The sequence below is a fragment of the Trachemys scripta genome, chromosome 11, assembly GCF_013100865.1.
Source record: "Trachemys scripta elegans isolate TJP31775 chromosome 11, CAS_Tse_1.0, whole genome shotgun sequence".
NCBI classification, from domain to species: Eukaryota; Metazoa; Chordata; order Testudines; family Emydidae; genus Trachemys; species Trachemys scripta.
In genome coordinates this window covers 30,567,817-30,595,653 of record NC_048308.1, presented here as the reverse complement: position 1 = coordinate 30,595,653, position 27,837 = coordinate 30,567,817, and the positions used below count along the sequence as shown (strand labels likewise).

General features: G+C 38.9%; 1 protein-coding gene across 1 annotated transcript in view; it reads left to right on the top strand.

Annotated features, from left to right (window-relative positions):
- The window catches only part of LY75 (lymphocyte antigen 75), a 74,183-nt gene that overhangs the window by 8,140 nt on the left and 38,206 nt on the right, over positions 1 to 27,837 (top strand). Inside the window, exons 3-15 of the mRNA XM_034786533.1 lie at positions 1,343 to 1,516; positions 1,821 to 1,985; positions 2,692 to 2,802; positions 5,932 to 6,075; positions 8,153 to 8,341; positions 9,099 to 9,256; positions 10,758 to 10,865; positions 11,933 to 12,021; positions 12,469 to 12,641; positions 12,800 to 12,996; positions 14,518 to 14,660; positions 24,681 to 24,762; positions 27,008 to 27,079. Of these exons, the coding sequence (XP_034642424.1) occupies positions 1,343 to 1,516; positions 1,821 to 1,985; positions 2,692 to 2,802; positions 5,932 to 6,075; positions 8,153 to 8,341; positions 9,099 to 9,256; positions 10,758 to 10,865; positions 11,933 to 12,021; positions 12,469 to 12,641; positions 12,800 to 12,996; positions 14,518 to 14,660; positions 24,681 to 24,762; positions 27,008 to 27,079 (1,805 nt within the window). The remainder of the gene's footprint in view (positions 1 to 1,342; positions 1,517 to 1,820; positions 1,986 to 2,691; positions 2,803 to 5,931; positions 6,076 to 8,152; positions 8,342 to 9,098; positions 9,257 to 10,757; positions 10,866 to 11,932; positions 12,022 to 12,468; positions 12,642 to 12,799; positions 12,997 to 14,517; positions 14,661 to 24,680; positions 24,763 to 27,007; positions 27,080 to 27,837) is intronic.

The window sequence follows — 27,837 nt, the reverse complement described above, 5'->3', positions numbered from 1 at the left end:
TTTCCTCTTCCTGATCCTTGATTTTTGTCTAGGTTAAGAGGACTCTCAGGGGAGTCCTGAGGGTCATATGACTCCTCGCCCTCTAACAGAGGGAGCTGTCACTTAGGTCATGTGTACACTTCCGACTTTTGCTAGCATGGCTGTATTGATCAGGCATGTCATGTGGTGTGATCCCTGATGAACATAGGTGTGCTGGAAAAAGCTCTAGTGTAGATGTAGTTTTGCTGTGTCCTTGCTAGGAGAGTTTCGCTGGTATATTATACCAGAATAGCTATAGCAGCAAATTGCTCCTAGTGTAGATCTAGCCTTGGGGAAAAGTTGCTGCAGGCCACAATGTCCCTTTAGCATTTCTTCCCTAGTTGACTAACAATCTGTCATACAGAGAATAACCTGCCCCTTCATGAGGAGGAAGGGGGTGCTTTGAATGTGTTTAATGTATCCCCCAATGCTATAGCCATGATGACTCAGAATACAACATTGACATGGCAGTCAAACTTGGTGCACTCTGTATCTCTGACTCTGGGAGCTGTGTTGTATTTATTGCTTCTGAGAAGGGAGTAGTGCAATGCCTCTGTAGTCCAGCAGGCATGGAGTCAAATTTGGGCTAGGTAAAGTATTCTATAAGAGCCCTTTATGGGTGATATAATACATTTTACAATTTCCATTAGCCTGGGCAGAAAGTAATAGCAGTTAACAGTAATATACAGCATTTTCGTGTTTGTTTAAAGGGACACCATCAACTTGAAATCGAATCCAGGGGTCCCATACTGGGGTGTGGCTCACTTGTGTCCTCAGAGCTTTTGGTGGTGCTTTGTGGCTAGCTGGCCCCGACTCCTTGTGGGAAGGATTCACAGGAACAAAAGGGGAAACTAACTAAGGTGATGATCCTGCAAATGCTTATATGCATGCTTAATGTTACATGTGTAAAGAGTCTTATTGAACTCAGTGGGATTACTGAAATGCATGAAGTTCAACACAAGTGTGTTCACAGGATTGGGGTCTAATTGACCATACAGGAAGCATAGTGAAACTGGCTAATACACAAAGTAATGCCTGGGGAGTGGGGAGCAACAGAAAAATATTTTTCTTTAATCACTTCTAGTTATAGTATTATTATGTGTTATTTGTAACAATAGTTCAATATTCCTAGACAGTAATGTGATTTGGTAATTTTTAAGTTAACATTCTCCATGTAAGTAGTAGCTTTTATTTGCTACTCTTTTCTTCCTCAACAAACTTGTGAGAGGGGAGTTTTAGATTATTCATTCATTATAATGCTTTCAGGTGTGTTCTGATTTCTCTCTCAAATACTAAATCTGCTGTTTTGTTGCTTTTCCTACAGAGATCTATACAAGGGATGGTAACTCCTATGGAAGGCCCTGTGAGTTCCCCTTCCTAGTTAATAAGACATGGTATCAAGACTGCATTCGGGACGAAACACACACAGATGGCGAATGGTGTGCCACAACCTCCAATTACAATCAGGATGCCAAATGGGGAATCTGCTTAAAACCAGGCACGTAGGTTTTCTAAATAGATGTTCTAACAGAGTTCTTCAATGTCATGTGTGTACAGTTCCATTTTATGGTACGATATCTGCATACTAAACTCTTTTAAAATTAGGTTTCACTGATATTGGAACATTGATATAACAATCAATACAAATATACTCTGTAATATGAGTGATTTTAACATACAACTAAAACACTTCCTTGCATTTTCCTCTGTATTACAATAATGTTCACTAAAATGTTTGAAAAACCCCAAATGCAGTTATTGTTTTGCTATAGTCACCAGTATCATGTGTTTGTGTTAAACAGAGGATGGTTGTCGTGATACCTGGGAACACGATCCAGGATCTGAAAGTTGCTACCAGTTAAACACACAGTCTGCGCTTTCTTGGAAAGAAGCCTATATTTCATGTCAAACACAAGGGGGAGATTTACTGAGCATCACAAGTACAACTGAATTAAGTTATATACAAGGTAGGTATAACTGTCTGTAATAAATGGATGAGAGGAGTATGTTGGCAGCAGAATATCAGGAAACCCTGACAAGTAGAATAATTTCAAGGTAGCATTAAAATTCTCTGGCATGTAAGATCTCTTGGTGCTGTAACTTGTATAATAGGAATGAATTACTAATCTAACCTGAGATTTTCTCAGGTAGCTCATCTAATTGTATTATAGTGTTTGTGAATATAAACAGAAGTAAACGGCCAGTGTCCACACACAAAATGCAGAATGAGTCAGCATGACAGTTTAGTGTCTGTGCAGTGCATGGGATCCAGGCTTGGATCTGGAAATCAAATTAGTTATATCCATTCTAGCAGTGCACTCATCCCTTGAGGAAGAGGGTGTTTTGTGCCATTGACATGTAATCACCTGTGCAGCCATACAGGGCTTTATTCAGGCTTGGACTGCAGGAGGTGTCACTGTGTCTTTGAGTATGGGAGAATAAAACAATCAGCTTCTGGAGGGAACAGGAGGAAGAAACAGAATTCTGTAACATATTAAGGGCCAAATTCTGCCCAGGGACCTTACCTTCTTCTGACTTCAGTAGAAGTTGCACATCCATATTCAATGCAAAATGTTTCTGTATTGGACATATTTTCAGTTAGCTCCTTAGTTTAAAAACAACTGTTTAATGGATGGACGTAGTTTTAGTTAACCATTTAATTATTAATTCCAGCTAAAGATGGCATTGCAGAGGCGTTTTGGATTGGCTTAAACCAACTGGACATTTCTGGAGGCTGGCAGTGGTCAGACCACACACCTTTGAACTTTCTTAACTGGAATCCAGGTAGCCATCTTTTCAATTGAATGAACGTATATTCATAACACACACTGGAACTTTACTTCTCAGCTTCTTTTATTGCACTTTACCAAAGAGAACATTATTGTTCCATTGCTGTAAAAAGTTGAAAAACATCCATAAACATTTTTCTTAAAAGGTGAATTCTACTATTTACACAGGTTTCAAATTATGGAAGATTAGGGTTAATAAACCCCAAGTAAAAAAGACAATTTTTAAAAACACCTTCAGTTTGAGATTGTCTGCATATTTGGTGCAGCTCGAGGGTTCTTTGACAATTTCTTCTTCCCACTGGCAGCATGGATGAGATTTTATGCACAAATTGTGGAATTCAAAGATATGATTACCATAACGACTGTAATTCACCACATTATACTGCTATATGAAGGCATACTTTTAACAGCATATAAAATAACACATATGTGCCAGGGACCTGGGATAAATGGCAATAGAAGCCCGAATTGTGCAGTTAAACTCTTAACTTTAAGGTTACATTAACTTGTGGCTTCTTAGGAGGTGAGGTAGAAAGACAAATTTTGGGAAACTTATTTTAATTGCTCAGAGTTCCATTGAAATCAGTGAGAGTTTTGCTCAATTAAGTGTCTTGGAATTTGAAGTCTTGCATTTGAAATCTGATTTCATTTGTTGTGGGTATTTATGAGAATCTTTGCTGTATAACTGAACATTAATACTAAGGCTCCTGCCCCTCCCCAAAGTAAGTCTGTCTAGTCTTTTTGGAACTGAGCTCTCTCTTTTTCCAGCTTATTGAATAGCCTCTTGTTCCATCAAATGGTGGCCGTTTGAGGAAGCAAATGAGAAGAGAGATAAGATGTGGCTTTTGTGAGAGTTTTATTATTTTTGGATAAGTTTGCTAAGTAGAGCTTTTTATAAGATTTGCCACATGAAGCATTTCTTTTATCATCTCTTCAAAGTCTAATGACCCAGCTTTGCCACTTTTACATGAGTCACACCTTATTTGTGATTTCAATGGGACAATTTGCAAAGCAGGGTGCTGTTCATCATAAGTAGGGCTGTCAATTAATCGCAGTTAATTCACACGATTAACTCAAAAAAATTAATCATGTTCAAAAAAATTAATCGCTATTAATCGCACTTATAACAATAGAATACAAATTGAAATTTATTAAATATTTTTGGATTTTTTTCTACATTTTCAATATTGACTTCAATTACAAAACAGAATGCAAAGTGCACAGTGCTCACTTTATATTGTTATTTTTGGTTACAAAAATATGCACTGTAAAAATGATAAACAAAAAAAATAGTATATTTCAATTCACTTCATACAAGTACTGAAGTGCAATCTCTTTATCGTGAAAGTGTAACTTACAGATGCAGATTTTTTTTGGTTACATAACTGCACTCAAAAACAAAACTGTGTAAAACTTTAGCGCCTACAAGTCCAGTCAGTCCTACTTCTTATTCTGCCAATCGCTAAGACAAACAAGTTTGTTTACATTGATGGGAGATACTGCTGCCTGCTTCTTACTTACAATGTCACTTGAAAATGAGAACAGGCATTCGCATGGCACTTTTGTAGCTGGCGTTGCAATGAATTTATATGCCAGATATGCTAAACATTCGTATGCCCCTTCATGCTTCGGCCATCAATCCAGAGAACATGCTGCCATGCTGATGATGCTCGTTAAAAAAATAATGCATCAATTAAATTTGTGACTATACTCCCTGGGGGGGGAGAATTGTATGTTTCCTGCTCTGTTTTACCCGCTTTCTGCATATATTTCATGTTATAGCAGTCTCGAATGATGACCCAGCATATGTTCGTTTTAAGAACACTTTCACAGCAGATTTGACAAAACGCAAAGAAGGTACTGATGTGAGATTTCTAAAAATAGCTACAGCACTCAACCCAAGGTTTAAGAATCTGAAGTGCTGCTTAAAATCGGAGAGGGACGAGGTGTGGAGTATGCTTTTAGAAGTCTTAAAAGAGCAACACTCTGATGCGGAAACTACAGAACCCAAACCACCAAAAACGAAAATCTACCTCATGCTGGTGACATCTGACTCAGATGATGAAAATGAACATGCGTCAGTCCTCACTGCTTTGACTCATTATCAAGCAGAACCCATCATCAGCATGGAAACATGTCCCCTGGAATGGTGGTTGAAGCATGAAGGGACATATGAATCTTTAGCGCATCTGGCACATAAATATCTTGCAACGCCAGCTAAAACAGTGCCATGTGAACGCCTGTTCTAACTTTCAGGTGACATTGTAAACAGGAAGCAGGTAGCATTATTTTCTGCAAATTGTAACCAAGCTTGTTTGGCTGACCAAGAAGTAGGCATGAGTAGACTTGTAGGCTCTAAAGTTTTACATTGTTTTATTTTTGAATGCAGTTTTTTTGGTACATAATTCTACATTTGTAAGTTCAGCTTTCGTGAGATCTTGCCTCACTCATTATAAAGACAGCAAAACTTGATGATAAAACATAAAGCAGTGCCTATTACCAAAATGATTTCTGTGGCAAATGTAGTCACTATTCTTTCGTTTTGCTTTTACTATGCTTACTGTATTAATACAGGTTTCAGAGTAGCAGCTGTGTTAGTCTGTATCCGCAAAAAGAACAGATACAGATTTTCTGTTTTGGTAAACAGTATATTGGTAGTTTCCAATTGAAACTGATTCCAATTGAAACGATCGTAAGAGCAGGTATTTGTAACTGAGCTACCTCTAAATATACACAAGGACATCTAAGAGTTGACTTTTACTTACAATTATTTCATTAATTCATTTCCTTTTATCTGTTGGTTTATGTAATAGCTTAAATTTTCCTTGTGTTAATTGTAGTTTAGATAGAATATTCTGCTAGATCTTGTGGTTAAAGTACAGGACAAGGAATGAGGATTCCTTGGCTCTATTCCTGGTTCTTTCAGAAGGCTTCCTATGTGACCTACCGTAAAACAAGTTCCTTAGGCCAAAGATTGTAAAGTGCATTATGATCCTCAGATGGAAGAAACTACAGAAGTACAGAGTATTATTATTGAATCAAAAAGTGTGAGACAAAAGAAGCAATAATCACCTTCACTTTATATAAATCTGCACTCTTACATATAGTTCTTTCTCTCCCAAAGACATGCAAAATGTGTCGCCTTTGGATGGGTCAAGTTGTGTGGCGATGAATGCTGCCTCAGGTCAATGGCAGAGTTACCACTGTGAGACTCCACTTCCATATGTCTGCAAGAAGCCACTTAACAATACAAAATCAGAATTACCAGGTAATCCAGCTCTATGCATCTGCGTTTCTGGTCAATATATAGTGATATGAGGGTAATGCCCACTGCTGCTGTAGTCACCTGCCAGTGTTAAAGTAGTGGTCCTCTCCCCACTCTGACCACATCAGCCTCCCTCCCCAAAATCCCTTTGCACTGAGTCCCTTCTTTTCCTACATCAAACTCAAACTTTTTGCCTTCCGTTTCAAGACAGTGCAGGATCTTCCCTCACCCTCATCTCCCATTTCCTCCTGCTTTCTCAAACATTCCCTGAGTGCTTCCCAGTTGCCTCCTCCATACTGCTTTCGTTATCATATTTTCAGCTTGTGGCTTCTTTCATGCTGTACCCAATGTTTGGAAGTTCCTATCCTCTAGGCAGCCTTGCTCATTCAAATTCTTCTGAAAACCCATTTCCCTCACAAAGCTTGCCTTTATTGACAAGATGTGTGTTTTAGGTGGATTGAGCATAGGGAACCTGATTCAAAGCCCATTCAACTCAATGGGAATCTTTTCATTGACTCCATTGGCTTTATATCAAGCCCAGAATTGGAAGCCAGGAACTCCTGAGTTGGTGTCTGACCCACTGTATAATCTTTACCTCTCTGATACTTCTGCAGAGGGGTGTGCTGAGAGGTAGTTAATGTTTGTACAGTGTTTTGACCATGTAAACTAGAGAAGAGCTAAGTGTTGTTCCGACACTAACCTCATTACCAGTTGTGTCCGCACACTTCCCATACCTGAACTGTGTCTCCTTGTTTGGTTTTGTATGAGTTAGTATAGAAACTCTTTGAGACAGGGTCTATGTCTTCTCTTCTGTTTTATAAAATAATTTGTGTAGTGCTGTAAACATTCAGTAAGCTTCTAGGAAAGGCCTGACAGGCTGTATGAAATAATAAGTTTACCTACGGTAATATTCCACCATACAACTTGTGATTACTTCAAATGTATTTATGTTTTAAGCTGTGTTTTAAATCAGTTAGGCTGAACCTCATTGGAGGTTGAGACTATTTACAGGAAACCTACTTGGGAGAAAAAGATAGTAGGTTCTTCAGGGCTGAGACTGGGAATTTTTGTGTTTTCACCGCATTAATCTTGAATGAGGCCATTCAGTGATACCACAATACATATAAATAATATTATATACTTGACATGCATTCCTTCTAAATCAAGCTGCTGAAGCTGAGGGAGTGATATACTGGCCGCTAACAATGAAGTACTGGAGCTTTGTTTTTTAGCTGCTTTGGCTGTGTGTTCTAGGGTGACCAGATGTCCCGATTTTATAGGGACAGTCCCGATTTTTGGGTCTTTTTCTTATATAGGCTTCTATTACCCCCCTGCCCCCATCCCGATATTTCACATTTGCTATCTGGTCACCCTAGTGTGTTCTAATGCAGTTTCAGGGGAAGATGTGGCAGTGGTCGTTGTTTCTCTGACCATTACCTTTCACTTACATCACAGTTAGGGTAATGGATAACTTTTACTTTCCGTTGCAACTAGCTGTGTTTTCTTTGCCCCTTCCTGACCACCCATAAATATTACTAATCACTGTTATGGCTTTCTCCCCTCCTAAACCAGCTGGATAGATGCAAGCCCCACATGTTTCTCTTTGACCCTTGGCTTAGGTTCCAATGTTGTAAGAGCCATGTTACTTGTTTTTATTAACGTTACCTCTCTCCATTTTACTTTAAGTCAATGATGTTTGTAATAAGTGTGAGACATACAGAAATGCTGATAGAGACTGAAGCATTTTCTGTGCGCTTCCTGTTAGAGCGATTTCTGTACTTTGGGAAGAGAACTTGAACAGTATCACAGAAGTAGAATTTTCCTTCCATTTGACATAGTTGGGGTAGCTACTTTTTAAAATGGTCCCCTCTTCTCACTGAATCGGAGGGTACAATGTGGGACATTGAGATTGGAGCCAGAGAAAGAGGAAATATTAACAGTTACCTGCTGAGTGAATACATTATAATTCCTCTGTTTTGGAAGCTTTAAGATTCTGCAAGAAAACATTTAACAACTTTCAGTTTATACAATAATCTGTGTAACTCACATGGCATGTAATCCACATTCTGTTCATTCTCAGATGTTTGGAGGTACTTGGAGACTCAATGTGATTCAGGCTGGCTTCCATACAGTGGTTTGTGTTATATGCTGATGAATAACCAAGCTTCCTGGAATATGGCAAATCAGTCATGCAGAGAAAAGAAAAGTGACCTCATCAGCATACATTCTTTAGCAGATGTCGAGCTGGTTGTTACAAAGCTTCATAATGGTAAGTTTGGATAGTTAACAATATTAACAAAATTAACAATAGCTCCATGAGGCCAGAATTAATGAATCAGCCGTTTAGATAGAGAGATACAAGGCCAGATCCTCAGCATGTCTACATCGGTGTACCTCCATTGACTTCAGTAGTATTAGTATACTGATTTCAGTGTAGTAAACTGATTCACATTAGCTGAGGAACTGACCCAAGAAGATCAACCTCTCTTGAGGAAACTATATTTTTTCTCCAAAGTTTTTTAGGGTTGTTTACTCTGTTTTATATTGGTAGGGTTATGCTTATTTTTATTTTACTTTGTGTTTTTTGTATTATGTTTTAAACAGAATGGTGATAGTTCTTCATTCAAATCTATACAGTTACTTGAGTTATTACTTGCTATTGATCATTGGACTTGTCTGCCTATTCTCCATTGCTGCTGCCTAAAACTGAGGATTCTTTCTCTTTTTGGATTAGTGGTAATTTTGCTGGTACATGTAAGCATCACAAAAAAATCAGTTACGTATATTCATACGTAATAATAAAAAGCTGGATGGTAAAAAATGCTTTGTGCCAGTCTCAGATCCCTGATCGCTTTGTGAGAATGGGTATTTGAGAATAATGCAGTGCATTCTGAGACGTGGCAGGTTTTGGGAAGCTCATAGTATTTTGCATGCTGTTAAATCTTACATTTGTTGGTTTCATTTTCATTTGCAATTATCTTACTTACTAAACTAAAGTTATATTCTCATCCCCATTTTAACTTTAGAAACTAAAGAGGAAATATGGATGGGTTTCATGAATGAGGATACTCCAGCTTTCTTTACGTGGTCAGATGGGTCCAAAGTGGTTTTCACTTACTGGGATCAGAATGAACCAAAAATTCCTTTTAACAGCACTCCTAACTGTGTGTCCTATTCAGGAAAGGTAAGAACTCAATGCTCTTTCAGTCATAGTAGATGCGGTGTTATGTGGTGTATGTGTGAAGGCTGAGAGCAAAAAACCCCAAATACAACTGAATCATCTTTGATAGATACAGAAATATAGGGATAATGAAAGCAAATCTCTTTGTTTCAGAAATAACTATTTGACACTATTTAAAAAAAATAAATTGCTTGAAATTATTTATCCAAAGTTTGCATACCGTGTACCCTGGTTTCCCTGTGTGTGTCATGGGCTTCAAGGGAATGAAAAAAATTGTTTGCAGTTCTCAGATTCTGCCACTAGCAGCTGCTGCTTTGGCTGCTGTTGAGGGGCAGGTAGTTGTTTCTCCTGCTGCTCCATGTTGTTCTTTCCAATCTTGCTCTGCCTTCTGAGTTACCACTTACCAGCTCCTTGTTATGTACGGGAGACAGAGAGCCAAGGGGGATGTAGGCAGAGCTATAGAGACGAGGAGCCAGCCTGAATCAAACCCTAGAGGCTTGAGGCACTATGAGCAATTTAGGCCCTCCCTTCTGAGAAGGGGTAATGAGACACCTGGAGTGTGGAGTGAAGGAGAGAGACCATGGCTCTTGGAGGGTAGTAAAGGGGACTGGAGGGGAGAGAGATCTTGATAACAGCACAAAGATGCCAGAGTGGGGAGCTGGCCAGGGCTATTCCCCTGGAGAAGACTTACTAGCTATTCTGCAAATACACAGAAGAGGGTAGCAGGCCTTCCCCAAGGAGACATATGAGAGGGAGCAATGGAATGTTTTGGGGAGAGAGAGAGGTAGTATGGAAGAGGGCTTCAGGTCTTGGCTGGAGGTGTCATTGATTTAGATAGCATCTGGATTTCTGCATACATATCCGAACCAGTTGTTTGAGCAAACTTTGAATTTCAGGGTTTCTCCATTAAGGTTTTTATATGTACTTTTAAAATGATGACAGTGGGATTTTACGTGATCTTGTATGTTTGGGCAGTATTGCATCATGATGAAACATCATTGTCTGTTGATGTAACAATGCAGTGCATGTTGAAAGTGCAATTTAGGGCAGTTTGGGTTTGTATTTGGAGGGAACAATCTGGTGAACCTGGGGGAGCTATTCAACTCTGCTGGTCACAGCAGTACTTGTGTCTTCAAGAGGGTCATCGCAGGCCCTGATCAATTAAGAAGAAAATGAGGTATCCATGTAATGCTTTGGTAAAGGACAGCTGAGGAGAGCAAAAGATAACACTGGCAGGAGATAGCAGGACACCCTGCAGACAAAGGTCTCTTAAGCAGGCATAATTAATCAGGCTTTTTATAGGGCCAGTAGCCAGGAGAATCGTTAATCCTTAAAGAGCAAGAGCCAGGAAATGCTGATTCAGCCTGGAGGAGTCCCCACAACTTAAATTGGCTTATGTCTACATCACAGCAATGATTTTAAACTAAAGTATAGATGGAAATAAGTTCAAATTTTAAAGTTTTGAGGGGTTTTTAAATCCCATTTTTTTCCTCCTTTCTAATAGTTGGGTCGGTGGAGAGTCAAATCTTGTGAAGAGAAACTGAAATATGTGTGCATGAAAAAAGGAGAGGTTTTGAATGAAACATCTGATAAACATTGTTTCCTGAAAGAGGTAATAATTCATAATGCCAATTATTTAAAAAATGTGTGATTCTTTTAGCTTACTTTGGTGTAAAAATGCTGCCTACATAAAATTACTTTTATTTCCTCTACTTTTGGAGTTCTAATTTTTAAAAGAATTTATCAAAAATTGGATTGTCCTAGCTTTATAAAGATACATACAAGTAGTTTAGACCCCAAAATTGACTTAATTTAAAATTCTCTTCACTTGGTAGGGATTGTCTTTTAAAAGTCATACCCCTCTGTTTACTGAGAAGTATATTGGGATGCTGTCAAGCAGTTTATTCCCAACATGTAAGCTGTAATATTGTATTACTTTATTTTAAAAAATAGATTTTACAAACCCTAATTTTAATAGGTGTGTTTTCATTAATTCCCTTTGGGTTGGTTTGTTTGTTTAATTCAATTAAAACCATTTTCACCCCGAGACTTTCAAATGGTGTGCCTCACAGCTACTTCCAGATCTCAGAACAAGTGAATACATTTCGATGCATAATGCAACACCTCTTCCCTTTTTTCCCTACCTACATTCCTGAACAGGCTATTCCCCTCTAAATCACTATTCCAGTTATGTTCCTAAATTGATATTATTCATTGCATTTTTAAAATAAACTTTTTTAAAATCTTGAGCTCATTAAAGTCAGTGGCAAAACTCCCATTTACTTAGTGGGGCCAGAATTTCACTCTAGTATTGACTTTTGACAAGCAACAATCACAGTGCTCTTCCTGTACAGTTTTGCACACATAGTGTTGTATTTTCTTTTGCCTTGTTTCCCCAAACACTATAGGTCTAGGGCTTGATCCTGTGGCCCTTACTCAAAGTAAGGATATTTGATGTCGGATAGAGCCCATGGTGTGTCACTCCTTTACATGTTCTTTCTTCCCTGGCTGAGAGGGTGAAAATTCTGTAATACCCTGATCTTGGGTTTTATTCGTAGTAGCATGTCTGTGCCTGGACACCAAACAATGGTGTAATGCTTTCTTTTTGAGAAGTAGGTTGGACTATACTGTCAGAACTTGCCTATAAAAATATAAATGTTTCATTCTCTAAACTTTTAGGGATGGAAGAGACATGGAGACTTCTGTTACAAGATTCATAACAGTAAAGTATCGTTTGGAGCTCAGTGCAATCTTACAATAATGAACAGGTACAGCCCTGTATCTTTTATTATTTATTTATTTGTACTACAGTAGATCCTAGAGGCTCCAATCAAGGACTGTGGTGGTAAGCACAGTACAGACAAGTAATAAGACAATTCCTACCCTAAAGAGCTCATAAGCTAGGTTTATGTGACACAACAACAGTTGGTGGTGGGAGGACAAAGTAACATTAAAACAAGAATGATATGCATGGTAGGCAGTAGTCTCAGCTTACCACCTGCCTAGCTATTATCAGCTGTTAGTATTTTGTAGGCAATTCAAATGTGCATATTTAGAAATTAAATTCTCTTAATGTACAGAATGCATCAATAGCCTCTTATAACCATTTGGACTTACCCATCTGCATAGAGAAGAGAATATCCCTTCATTTTCAAATTGATTTGACAGTTACAGTCCTTTTAATATCTTTTTGAAATAAATTGTGACTATTACAGGTTTGAGCAAGAATTTATAAACAGTTTGATTGGAAAATACAGTAAAGGAAAAGAAAAATATTTCTGGACAGGCTTGCAAGATATCAACCGGTCAGGAAGGTATACTTGGGGTGATGCAGATGGAAGAAAAAATGAAGCTGTGATGTATGCAAACTGGAATTCCTTACAGCCAGGTAAAATCTTTAACAGTTAAGAAAACTAAAATAAATAATTGTGATAAAGTGCATTTATAGTCTCACAAGAATGGCACAACTGTAATTCAAAAACCTGTGGATTTTCTGAAAACCAGCAAGGAGATTTTAAATGTTGTCTTTGTTTGTTAAAATCTTAGCATTTCCTGGAGGATGTGTAGCAATGTCAAGTGGGAAATCTCTTGGAAAATGGGAGGCCAAGGACTGTAAAACCTTTACAGCCTTATCTATCTGCAAGAACTATACTGGGCCTCCCAGGCAGCCAGAAGTACTTCCTAAGCCAACTGACCCTTGTCCTCCTGGATGGCAAAATGGATCAGGCCTTGCCTGCTATAAGGTAATACATTTTTCCTATTAAATGCCTTATTTATTCTGGCACTCTCTTGCAGCCGTCTGTATATACATGTTAATGGCCAGTTTGTGGCTTTAAGCTGTGCTGTGGGGAGTTTCAGAGAGGCCATACTGCACTGGGAGCCCAAGGAAGAATTCTTGCTGACTCAGGCAGAATTCCTCCAAAGGCTCTTAGGCAATGCACACTGGAGCAGCAACTCTACCATCCTTTGAAAGGTGCAGCATGCACTCCCCTCCATGACAGGCCAACACTGCTGACCAGTGAAAGGAAGGTTGAGGCACAGCTCTGCCATCACCTTGCCTCCTTTCAGGAGGCTAGTGCTGTTGGTGGCACTAATAAGGAATGTCTTCCCTCCAGCCTGACTGTGTCTGGCTGTTGTACAAAGGCACAAAGAAGGCACTTGGCACCTTGCAGCTTCTCTCCTCTCACATCCCCTTGTGTACCGTCAGAGGCCATAAATGGGGACATTTGACTTTTCATTCTGGATGGCTACAGGAATATGTCAGTCTCATCCACTAAAGAGTATAGCCAAATTTTGAAGTTGTATTTGCTATTTTAAGATAGCTTTCTGAGTCAATTAGCTGTTGGCTGGAATGGCTTCACTGATCTTGAATTTAGAAGCATACTTTTTTTTTTTCCATTTAAAAATCCTAATGGAATTGCTTAGAATCAAATCGCATTCAAATGAATGGCTTATTTGATTTATACCTCCTAATTTCTGGATTCAGTGTTTGGGATGCAGTACAAACTTTGGACAGATAGTAAACTAGAGATCACACATTTTGTTGCTCAGGTAGGCTGAGCTTTGGGTATCCAGCTTTTTAAGTGCGAATGGAGTCCCTGCTGGGAGGTTGGATAGAGCTGGGAGGAGGGGTTGGTGAGAGTGGGGGGCAGGGGAGGAGCCCAGCTGACCAGAGTGGGGCTGAGGGCCTAAGTGGGAGTGGGCTGGCCATTGTGGTGCGGGTAAGGGATGAACTTGGGAATATAGGTTGGCTTACATAAAAAAGGAAATGTGCAATGCTCTGGTGCATTGCTGCCTGTGATATGTGTAGGCAGCACATGTCTGAGGGTGTCTGAGAGCTTCCTCTGCCAGTAGCACAAAATGGGCATTCTGTTGGCCTGATTTTAGTGAAAATCAGGCTTTTTAGATTTTCACTAAAATAACATACAGTTCTGTCCTTGGCAGAACATTCCTTGGCATTTTGGAATTTACCAGATGCCGTTTTCAAAAATTATTGTGGTACATACAGACAAGAGGAGAAATACCGTCGAGCTGAGTGTAGACCAACAAAAATGGGACTAAAAATCCAGAGAATCCAGCCATTCCTGCAAATAAAACTGGGGAAAAAGAATGATTTAAAAAAAAAGTTTAAAATCAAGCTCTCCACTTTCTTCCCCTGGAAAGAAATAATTTGTTCCTAGAAATAATGCCCACATTTGAGTAGAATAACAGCGACTAAACAATGCTGTCACTGAATCATGCTGTCACTTTGTTTTTTTGTGAAGTTCTTTCATAGTGAAAGATTGCTGAGAACCAGGACATGGGAAGAGGCAGAACGATTCTGTGAAGCACTAGGAGGTCATCTTCCTAGTTTCAGTGATATTGCAGAAATGAAGGAACTCCATTATATACTAAGAGACATTATCAGGTAACAATCTAGAAATGTCATGATGATATGGTGATTTCAGTTACACACTGCTGAGATTGGAGTCTAACCCCGTGTTTACATCTGAGAAACGCTGCATGTTTTGTGTATTTGTCATTTGAATAACTGTGATAGATGGTGAAGTTTTTACCTTTTGTAAATGAGAATCCTGAAGTTTCTGATTTAGTATATGAAATCTGATTTTGTTTTAGGCTATGTTTCAACCCAGATTATTCATCAAGAGAAAATCTTCAACCAGTCAAAGTCTCCTCAGAAATGAAATTGAAAGCTCTAACAATTGGCCAAATTTAGCCTTAAAAGAAACAGGCTTGATTCCAGATGACTTTAGTTTTATGACAGTTATAAATCTTTTTTCCAAATAAGTCATTCCAATGAAGAACTAATTACTTTTTAGGACTGTCCTGGATCACTTACACCATTCATCTTAGACATGTCCCTAAAGTGTATGTCACTAGATAGTCAAGAAGGAGACAATGCAGCACTTTGAAAAGCTCTTAATGAAGTAGAAAATTGTATTTTTCCTGTATATGTGTGTTGTATAATAGCAATAGCCTTAATTGTTTTGTTGCATATTTGATTGCCTCTTCTTTGCATGATAGTTCATCTGTTTCTGCACCCATTTATTTACTTCTTATTGCAAAGCAGTAGAGATTCTGTTAGTTAAATCAACCTTGTAAAATTCTGCTTTCCCACTAGAATGGAATGGGTGACTTTTTTTAAAAATGAGGCAGTAATATGTTTTCATTATCATCATTTTTGTTGTCGTGTTGATGACAAGATTTTGGATGAAATCCTGGTCCCATTGAAGTCAAGGGCAAAACACCCATTGACTTCAGTATGATCAGGATTTCACCCTTTGTGTCTCTTATGTTCCCAGTACATGGGGTAGTCCTGTAGTAAGTATAGATCCAAAACTTCATTGGACTCAAGTCCAGGGGCTTGCCCATTAGAAACATCTCAGAGACAGCTTAGGCAATTATTAACTACTCTAAGAAGAGCCCAAGACAGTCAATCTGCTGAACATAATACCGCTTCTCTGGATAGTGTTAAAGGGAACACAAGTTGGCCAAAGTTTTCTTGGTGCTACAGGAATAAAGAGGCAAAGCAGAGATGTTTGCTTTCCATCTTCTCTTTACAATGACTTTAAATCTAAATTGTTACAGTAAAATGATTGCTTCTTTCTGCTGAATTTTGGTATAGTGACAGTTGCTCTGTGTTCTCGACTGCTATATTCCGGTTGACTTGAAGAAAAAACTTACTCTAGGAATGGCTGATTATTAAATTTTTTAAAGTGAGCTTTATTTTTGTGCACAAGATGCCCTCTACCTAAATAAAAGTTCTATTTTTTAATTAATTTAATCAATGAATACTGTGCTATCTAGCAATCTGGTTGGCACAGATTCTATTTGGCATAACGGGGATAACACTGTACAGACATTAGATGAGTATGTTGAGTTCTCTGGTATCAAGAAATTAAATGCTACATAAATTGTGAGTCTTGGATTTTTGTCAAAGAAGCTGTCTCTGAAAAGCCTTGTTATGCATGGGTATGATGTCAGATCCATGTGTAATAAGGTTTTTGATTGACAGTTTAGCCTTGCAGAACCCTTGCCAGCTTAAATTTGTTGTTGCAGCTAGCCTCACTTAACTTTTTACATTTTTATCCACAAACTAAAGCAAGAGCATTTAATAGCTCCCAATGTACAGTCTCTTGTAATACGTTTTAAACATTGAAAGTCAGTGGCTGAAGATTGGCATAACTGAATATCAAATTTGTTTTGTTTGGAAATCCACGAATTATGAAAAGGACCCAGCCATTGTTTGCACTAATACAAGACAACAACAAACCCACATACTCAATACATAGATTGAATAGCCCAGAAAAAGGCACTTGTAACTTCTTTATTAAGGTGACTTACTAATGTCCCTCAAATAAAATATACTATGCAACTTTGTTGTATGTAGATGTAGTAAATCTATTCTAATTTTACTCAGTCATGTTGCCAAATATAAGTTATGTTTCTCTGTACCCAATTCACTATGAAATATGTTTAAGGAATCATTATATTTTGTTTCCCCACTGAGCAGAGGTAGGTGGCACTGCTTTACAGCTTGCCAATACCTATCCAATATTAATTACAACTAATGGCCATGTTTATTTTGTCAGGAGTCAGGAGATGAAGATTTACAATTTCTAAAGATTCTGTGTGACGGAGCAGGGAGCAGGGCAGATTTGACCTGGGAATGTTGCAGGGGGGTTGCAGTGGGGATGGGGGACTTCCCTTGAAGGAAGCTACCTGAGCTGTAACCTGAGCCAGGAGGGGGTGGGGAGAATTAACACCTTCCGCCCAGGAGACTGAACAAAGGAGAGGAGGAGCTGGGGGGAGGGGGAAGAGAGGAGCTGCAGGAGGAGTTTTGGTTTGGTTTCAGTTTGGGCTGGGTGGTGCAACGCAGGGAACCCCAAGCTGGGGTCTAAGCTCCCTGAACCTCCCAGAGGGACCTAATTGAGGGGGTCTGGTCGTACCTACACGCTCTGCTTGAGACTGTGTTCCTGTCCTTAAATAAACCTTCTGCTTTACTGGCTGGTTGAGAGTCACAGTGAATCTCAGGAAGAGGGGTGCAGGGCCCTGACTCCCCCACACTCCGCGACATTCTGGCAATGTTATAATGTGAGATATTGCATATGTCATATGTAAGGAACCTCAAACGTCACTCGACAGAGTAAGGGCTGAATCCATTTCCCTCCTCTTTTCCTCCTCCTCCTCCCCCTTGTATCCTTGTCACAAACTAGATGGTTTTCCAGAACCATCACTGCAGTGAGGTCCTACTTTGCACAGATCTTCCCAAAGAGTTGGCAAATGAGCAGGTGCTCCATGGTGTGCACCTCACCTCATGTAATTAGAGTAGCCTCGTTTGATCATATTAGTGTTTGATCTGCCAGTTTGTATGCACAGGCAGTTCAGGCACATCCACGTTGACCGGTCTGTATCGGCCCTCGTGGGGTTCCAGATCGATTTCAGTGGATCTGACTGCACGTAGTCCTTCATTCCATAACCCCAGTCATGCCTTGCCAGCTGTCATATCCAATGATACAACACTGGTTATAAGACTCTTTCGTGATTTAAGGCATTTGTTTACTCCTGTCTTGGATATCCCACTTGAAGTCATTTAGGGTCTTTTACTTGACCACAGTGGAATTTAAATTGGCCCTAATACAGTAAGCACAGTATAAACTGACTGTGTAATCAAACAGAGCAGCAATAACAGAATGCACACAACAATAGCCCAAAACATGGAGAGAATGTTGGTGAGAGTGCAGGAGTGAATCACTTATGTCTTGAGATCATTAACTTCCACTAAAGAGATGTTACATGGTTAATATTGCCTCCGGAGACTGGCACATTAAAATTATTATTCTTTAAATACATTTGCACGGTGCAATTAGTTTACACTGTGCTTTGCATTTTTTAATTATGTAGAGCTAGTGATTTCAGAGATCGGGGAGATATGTAGACTCTCTTAAAACAAGATAAGATATTTGGGGAAATGAGAGTAGAAAACAAACAGCAAATTGTTTCAGCAACAAAACCCTGGATGATTGTCAGGGTGCAGTACTGCACAGTTTATAGTATGTCTTCCCTGGATTTATTTAGTCACATTCTCTGCCCAAAACTGGTAATACAGTAGAATAATTTTAGCTCATGGAAGAAGCAGCACCTCTGCATCTTCCCTCATCCTTCCCTCCCATGACTCATTGTTAGGCGTTTTCAAATGTTAGCAAAAGAGAGTTTTCTTCTCCATTTGGCAATAGAGAAAGAGTAGCTAACTTAGTCCAGCTTGCTGTTTTCTCAGATTTTTACCTTGGAGGCAAAGAAGACGCAGAAGTGTTCTGATTATGCCAAGTATCTGTTAGTGTAAAATACAGCATGCCATCCTTTTCCTGCCTAAATGAAATAAGGACTAAAATTTCTTTGCTGTACCACGAATGTGGTAGCTAGGGTGACCACATGTCCCTATTTTATAGGGACAGTCCCGATATTTAGGGCTTTTTCTTCTATAGGCACCTATTACCCCTCACCCTCGTCCCAGTTTTTCACACTTGCTGTCTAGTGTCTAGTGGTAGCTAGTTTGAACGATGGCTGTAGCAGATCCAGTTGAGCAAATTTCAAAGGAATGAAAGTATTGTGTGTGAGTGTTTTTTCAGTTTTATACTTAGCAATGAAGTGGAGTTCTGGAGGTGTTATAGGAAGTGGCAGTTTGCGTTTGGTTATGTCTCTTAATTTAAAAATGCTGTACCAATTGGAAAGGAACCAATTTACTACTTCCAGTTTGCCTTCACATATATTATGTACACAAATCTGCTTCATCATTTGATTTGAATCTGGAAAGTTCTATTAATATGTATGTGGGTTTGCAAGAAACAACTGAACTAGTTCAAGAGATATTGACTAGATCAACTATAAGGACCCTGTTCCTTGGTTCTAAAACAGATGTTTTTAAAACGGATCTTAAAAAAATGTTCAGGTTACGTGGTAATGCAGCCAGTGTCAGCAGGGTGTACATTTTTCAAAACAATTCTTAAGATTAGTGGTAGAACTGGGCAACATTTCTGGCAAATAATGAATTTGCTGAAAAATGCAGTTTTGGATGAATAAAAAATGAGGATTCATTATTTAAAAAAAATCAAAGCAGCTCATTTTGACATTTTCTAAACAGACTATGTTGACATTTCAATTAAGAGCTAATTTTGTTTAGACCATGTTGATTTGTTTGACCTAAACAATTTGTTGTCAGTTTTTTGTCTGTGAGAAAAAACAAAAAAATTCAATTTTGGCCACCAAACCAAAAAATCAGTTATTCAATCAATTCTGTTAGGCAGTTTTTATCAAACTTCCCACATTCCAGGATTTTATATTTGAAAAAATTATTCCTGCATCAGTTCATCAAGGAATATAAGATTACTTTTATGGGCCAATATTGATTGGTTTCAATTTCCGTATTTTATTTTTCCATAGCAATCAAAATATCTAGCAAAATAGATGACTTTACTAGAACAATACAATTGTATTAAACATCCATCTCCGAAGTGTTGTGTGGTACTTTCGGCTATGGTAGGGTATGAAAGGAAGACCAACTACCTGTGGTGGTATTCTCCTATAATTCTACTTCTGTACTTTGTGTCAAAAAAGGGCTCCACAGAGCTCAGGGCATGGTCAGGGAAAGATTCAAACATCCACTAACACAGCATGTGCACTTTTCAGGCAGCATAAGTTAAAGTACAAAAATCATCATAACTTGCTGCTGGGCTGAGGACATTAACTCCCCTGAGGCAGCTTTTCCACACTTTGGAAAGAGCATTATTGGGTGATGGCAGCAAGGTATGGACAAAAGCCATGCTTACATGGCTTCAGGAGACCTTGGAAGGAGGAGCAGTGATAGGCTGAGATCTGAGGATTGGGTCTCTGTTGTTCCCATAGATTTCAGAGTGTCTTGTAAGAAAGGGTAGCCTTGGCCCCTAGCTGATCAGCATTATCACCAGCCCCGCTTGAGCATGCACCCGTGCAGTGGAATGATGAAGGCTAAGGAGCAGGTTCCCTTTATTACCTTTTCATCCAGGAAGAGGAGATATAGGTCCAAATGAGGTGTTCCCAGACTTCTACCCAACCGTAAGACTCTAGACCTCAAAACACACCCACAGTTTCCAGGTAGTACCATTAGTCCCCATCTGAACCGAGGAAGTCACCATGTTCTGAAATAGCTTTTAAGAACTGATCATAAACTTTTTCAGGTAACAGAGTTGTGGCTCTGGCCCAAATGGGCCAAAGCCATTTTTGTTAGTTTTCCCCCTCTCTTTTAATTTCTAGCTTATGTTATAGGTTAAATTAACAGGTGACGTCACTCATGCTTTGAATCCTGTATCTGAGCTGACATATGGCTAAGATTAAGGGACAAAAATCCCTTTTCAAGCATTTAGAACTTTTATTTCCTGAGTTACTATTTTTTCCTTTCAGAACAATCTTTGAAAAGTGCAAAATACCTACCTCTGTTGCAGTATTGTCAGTGATCCATATAGTATTTACATCAAGTAGTAAAAAAGGCCATACCACACTGAGGGCTGGTCTACACTGGGAGGAAGATCGATCTAAGATACGGAATTTCAGCTACGCGAATAGCGTAGCTGAAGTCGAAGTATCTTAGATCAAATTACCTGGGGTCCACATGGCGCGGGATCGACAGCCACGGCTCCCCCATCGACTGCGCTACCGCTGCTCGCTCTGGTGGAGTTCTGGAGTCGATGGAGCGCGTTCGGGGATCGATATATTGTGTCTTAATGAGACGCGATATATCGATCCCCACAAGATAGATTACTACCCGCCGATCCGGCGGGTAGTGAAGACGTACCCTTAGTAGCATTTACCAAGTTCTAATTCTGTGTGCGTACACCTCATCTGAATGGAAAGTCTTCAGCACAGAAACAGCAGATGATGGAGACTTACAATCCTTTAAATTCAATCAAATTTGAGTCCATGGTAAAGCATAGATTGAATCCATTTTAGGTTCCATCTGTGCTACAACACTATATGATGATCTAACTGTAACCACCCCAAAACCTAGACTACTCAAGGTTTTAAACTAGAACATATTTAGGTGCAATCTACAATACAACTTTTAACCATGTTGTAACTGGAGCAGGGGACAACAGTGTTGTAACAAGGTTCCCTGATACCATCATAACTGCAGTGCAGATGGAGTCTTAATTAACAGCTGTATTCCAGCGATACTTTGGCTTGGGATGCCTTCTAAATTTACTTTGTGGTGAAGTGATAGTGCACTCAACGTAGGGTACTAAAAGACTTTACTTGAGCTTGAGTGCTATCAAAAATAGTGGATCAGTTGCTGAATAAGTCTCATGATTAAGTTGGATCTCTCACAAAGAAGCCAAACTATGAATTGATATTATAAGTGCCACATCAGCTGAAAAGTCTTATTACATAATCAGGTAAATTATTACAAATTGGGAAATAAATTGGGGAAACTCTTGACCTGACATCTGTTTAAAAAATAGGTGGGAGCATCAAAGTTCAAAGATTTTGAAAACTGCTCTGTTTCCTCAAGTAATTATTGCAAAGCCTTCTGAAATAAGTGTTTTAGGGTCATTAGTCAGTATGTGTGTCTGTGGTGATTCCTTATGCCACTCTAAGCTTTGGGTTGTGTCTCAGAGAGAGACAAAAACAACAAGGAGTCTGGTGGCACCTTAAAGACTAACAGATTTATTTGGGCATAAGCTTTCGTGAGTTAAAACCTCGGATGCATCCGAAGAAGTGAGGTTTTAACTCACGAAAGCTTATGCCCAAATAAATCTGTTAGTCTTTAAGGTGCCACCAGACTCCTTGTTGTTTTTGTAGATACAGACTAACATGGCTACCCCCTGATACTTGACAGAGAGAGACAGAGAGAGTTAAGCAGTGCTTGATTAACTGTGCAGGGATGGACAATTGTAGAAGAATAAAATCCTAAAAGCAGAATGTCAGAAGCAATTCAGCTGTTACCGTAGATGTAAATACCTGTTTCTGAGTGGTTTGCTGGGGAGTGATACAGGGCATTCTAAGTTCTTTAGAGTCTATACTTGTACAAATTTAATTCCTATCACTATAGAAGAGCAGAAAATATTGAACATGGTAAGTTTATATCACACTGGTATATGAAGACGGTTAATGTTAGAGCAGGGCAAAATATTTGCCATGAAAGGAATATTTTTTAAGTAAAACTTCTATCCTACTAATAAAAATCCCAGTAAACACAATGAATAATGCCTTTTTTGGATCTGAAGTCAATAGGAGTCTTCCCACTGACTTCAGAGAATTTTGGATCAGCCCTATCTGTGTGGAATTGCTGGCCCTCATTCTCCAGTGCATTAAGTGCCATTTCCCCTAGACTTAAACCCAGCAGATCTGGTTACTGGAGTAAGAGCCAAGATTTGGCCCTAAATGATGATCTAGAATGTAGAATTGTAAAATCTCTAGTTACGTACAATATCTGCATCTATAGGCCAGACTCTGTGATAGCTTAACACCCAAAGAGACCTCACTGACTTCAGTAGGCTACATGGATTGTAAGTCAACAAAGGATTTGGTGTATGTCTATAAATTAAATAAAAATATGACCAAGACTTTCTGTAAAAAGAATTAGAGGACAAATATAAATGGATGGTCTTGGAAATTGTCCCACTTCGTTTCTAGACAGTCAGCAGTCTATTTTAAATGGACTCAAATTCTAGCCTAGGTTCCACGTGTTTCTGAGCTGAGTCACTGCTTCTAGCTCTGGGTCTCTAGGGCACACTCTCAGACTCATACCTCTTGTCTGAGCCCTTCCTTGGGACATGGGACTCAGCAGTCCAGCCATCTCAGACTCTGGAGTCAGTGCCTCAGATCTCGCAACCCCCAGCTGTTTACTTCTGCTCCCTGAGAGTTCCAGGTAGGCTGGGCACTCTGGCTTCTACATTAACCCATTCAAGGCCGGTAAGGCAAGGAACACAGGCTTAGCAAAATAATTTTAATCACCATCACTTTCCTCTTAGGCCTTGGCTACACTTACCCGCTAGTTCGACAGCTGGAAATCGAACTTCTGGGTTCGACTTATCGCGTCTAGTCTGGACGCGATAAGTCGAACCCGGAAGTGCTCGCCGTCGACTGCGGTACTCCAGCTCGCCGAGAGGAGTACCGCGGAGTCGACGGGGGAGCCTGCCTGCCGCGTGTGGACCAAGGTAAGTTCGAACTAATTCGAACTAAGGTACTTCGAACTTCAGCTACGTTATTCACGTAGCTGAAGTTGCGTACCTTAGTTCGAATTAGGGGTGTAGTGTAGACCTGGCCTTAAAAAGCACCCGAGAGATACAGATCTTTGCAAATAAATTTTTTTTAAAAAGTCCTGAGATGCTGCCTTGCCTAGTTTGAGCTCATCTCTTCTGTGAGTCCATGGTATGGTCAGCATTTCAGGCTAGGCAGAGTCCCTCCTGCCTCCTCTCTCTCTCTCCAACCCTGTCTTTTTGTATGTGGCGATGGACAGATCCTTTGCCAGAAAAGCACTCCTTAAATAAAGTCTCTCTTCCTTTTTGCCTTGTGCTCTACTGTGATGCTTTTCCCTTCCCCCTCCAGGGCCCTTTGTAAAGCATCCATTTTCCCATGGGAATGGACTGGTAGTTTAGAGACAGAGTCGGTGGCCCTAGATTGTTGTCTTGTTGAAGGATGATCTCTGAGAAGTCATCAAGATATCAAGCGCTGTTCCCTTGGCAGCGTAACTGACTAGAACACTTGATAACCTTGCTTTGGCAAGGCTGGACATGCACCAAAATGGAGCTTACAATACAAATGGAGTTCACAGTCTGACCCAGATATATCCCACTCTGTCACAATGCCCTGAAAGTCCCAATCAATAGTAAAGAGACCTATGGTATTACTGCAGTTTTGAATATATGCATTGAAATCCCCTTTTATAGTGACAACCTTTCTCTTGGAATGGAACTGAGAATTTTAAGTTTTAATTACCCCGCTCCTAAAAATGAAAAACAAAAATAAAAAAGACAACCCTGCATTTGTAAGTTCATTGAACTTAATGGGGAATAAACATGTGCCTAAGTGCTTTGCTGAATCAGAACCTAAGAGAAGAGAGAAAACACAAACCCCTTTCTCTTAGCTTGTTTCATCTATGCTACTTTTGTTTTAAATATCCCAGGTAACAGGACTCCAAATTAATATTTCCTTAATTAATACGTACTATCAGAGGCTGGTTAAACTGGGATACAATACTAGTAATTCATACTGGGCTTCCTAGACAAAGCGAATGGTTTGCAGAATTAGACGCTATACTTGTATTTTTGTACTTGTCTCAAAAGTTTGGTATTTAAAGGAAGGCTTTTTAAATGACTCATTAATCTTTTTATTTAATGTGCTAGAATGAACATACACTCATGTTGAGGTTTTTCATTTATATGTATATTTACAGTAATGACCGATGGGTCTGGGTGGGACTTAATAAGAGGAATCCAGATTCTCTAGGAACCTGGCAGTGGAGTGATAACAATCCGGTAAGTTACATTCATCTTCATCCAGAAAATACTACCATATTAACATTTGTTTGAATTTAGATTGGGTTGAAAATATAATCAACTGACTGATATTTTAGATTAATCTTGTTCTCTGGCACGTGAAGAATATAGAAAAACACTTATGTAAAACTTTGCGTTCAGAAGAGTTTCTCAATTAAAAATAATCTCATAAATAATAATCGGCCTTTATACTGTATTTCTGTCGAAATATTTAAATGTAATAAGGATCCAAATGCTGCTGGACAGAACAAGGTGTCTTTATATCCCAACATGTACTTCAGTTTCTCAACCCCATATCCTTGGTTTGTCTGGACTTCTCCAGAAAATATCTATCTCACTTTCAAGCTGGTTTATGTGTATAAAGTAGGGCTGTCAAGCAATTAAAAAAATTAATTGTGGTTAACCGTGTGATTAAAAAAATTAATCGCGGTTAATCGCACTGTTAAACAATAATAGAATACCGTTTATATTTCTTTGGATGTTTTTCTACATTTTCAAATATATTGATTTCAATTACAACACAGAATACAAAGTGTACAGTGCTCCCTTTATATTTATTTTTAAGAACTATTTGCACTGTAAAAAACAAAAGAAATCGTATTTTTCAATTCACCTGATATAAGTACTGTAGTGCGATCTCTTTATCATGAAAGTTGAACTTATAAATGTAAAATTATATACAAAAAAAACTGCATTCAAAAATAAAACAGTATCAAACTTTAGAGCCTACAAGTCCACTCACTCCTATTTCTTGTTCAGCCAATCGCTCAGACAAACAAGATTGTTTACATTTGCAGAAGATAATGCTGCCTGCATCTTATTCAAAATGTCACCTGAAAGTGAGAACAGGTGTTGTCATGGCAATATTGTAGCTGGCATCGCAAGATATTTACATGCCAGATGTGCTAAAGATTCATATGTTCTTTCATGCTTCAACCACCATACCAGAGGACATGCGTCCATGCTGATGATGGGTTCTGCTCAATAACAATCCAAAGCAGTGCAGACCAACCCATGTTCATTTTCATCATCTGAGTCAGTGGTTCAGGTTCTGTAGTTTTCGCATCCGAGTGTTGCTCTTTTAAGACTTCTGAAAGCATGCTCCACACCTCGTCCTTCTCATTTTGGACAGCACTTCAGATTCTTAAACCTTGGGTTGAGTGCTGTAGCTATCTTTAGAAATCTCACATTGGTACCTTCTTTGCGTTTTTGTCAAATCTGCAGCGAAAGTGTTCTTAAAATGAACAACATGTGCTGAGTCATCATCAGAGACTACTATAACATGATATATATGGCAGAATGCAGGTAAAATAGAGCCAGAGACGTACAGTTTTCCCCAAGGAGTTCAGTCACAAATTTAAATAGCACATTATATTTCTAACTAGCTTCATCAGCATGTAAGCATGTCCTCTGGAATGGTGGCCGAAGCATGAAGGGGCATATGAATGTTTAGCACATCTGTCATGTAAATACCTTGCAATGCTGGCTACCAAAGTGCCATGCGAACGCCTGTTCTCACATTCTGGTGATGTAAATAAGAAGTGGGCAGCATTATCTCCCATAATTATAAACAAACTTTTTTGTCTTAGCGATTTGCTGAAGGAGACATATGACTTGTAGGCTCTAAAGTTTTGCATTGTTTTGGTTTTGAGTGCAGTTATGTAACAAAAAAACCTCTACATTTTGTAAGTTGCACTTTCATGATAAAGAGATCACACTACAGTACTTGTATGAGGTGAATTGCAAAATACTATTTCTTATGTTTATCGTTTTTACAGTGCAAATATTTGTAATAAAAAATAATAATATAAAGTGAGCAGTGTACACTTTGTATTCTGTGTTGTAATTGAAATCAATATATTTGAAAATGTAGAAAAACATCCAAAAATATTTAATAAATTTCAGTTGGTATTCTATCATTTAACAATGCGATTAAAACTGTGATTAATTGCAATTAATTTTTTTAATCACGATTAATTTTTTTGAGCTAATTGTGTGAGTTAACTGCGATTAATCGGCACTCTAGTATAAAGGTCAGTACTGTATGTACACATGTCTTTGCAGAATCAGGGCCATAGATTGATAGCTGTTTGGGGCAGGTATAGCCTTTTATTCTGTGTTAGGACAGTGCCCAGCACAAAGGGACCAAATCATGTGCCCCTAGGCAGTACTTCAATACAAATAATAAGAAGTCACAATTCTGCCATCCCTCCCCTTTCTGTAGGAAACTACTGTTGTTATGTCACACGATTTCCAAAGAGATATCTATGACATTAGAGACTGTGCTGCTTTAAAGGTATGTTTCAAGATTTTAATAATATGAATATTTTTATGTGATGCTTTTATTTACAGTATATTTACTTTATACTTTTAAGTTTTTATACATTAAACTTAGACTGCTGCTGTAAATTTATAACTGTATACATTAGAAAGATGCTACTTTTCTTTTTGTTAATTCACAAACCTGCTAATTTTCACAAAAAACAGCAGTTTTACCTCCACTACTGAGTAAATATTTAATAACAACATATAGCAAGGACTTCCTTCACCAACACTTCTTTACTTCTATTAAAATAGTACTGTAATAATATTTAGAATACAGAGCAACTTAGCAAAATACTGTAATTATGGTCCTACAAGTCATTAATCCAGACTGGTGTGGTTCTATTACACCTCTACCCCGATATAACGCTGTCCTTGGGAGCCGAAAAATCTTTCTGCGTTATAGGTGAAACCGCGTTATATTGAACTTGCTTTGACCTGCCGGAGTGCGCAGCCCCTCCCCCCCCGGGAGCGCTGCTTTACTGCGTTATATCCGAATTCATGTTATATCGGGTTGCGTTATTTTGGGGTAGAGGTGTATATTCATAAATGTCTCATTACTATGTAACTCTAACCTTATGGTATGACTGCTAAAACAGTACTTCTCAACCTTTTCCATACAATTACCTGGTTTCCCCATATTGGGATCACGCTGGGACGTGCCTTCCCATTTATCCAGAACCCCCTCTCATTTAGTATTCATTGAAGGGGATGGTGGTCCCTACCCTCTTG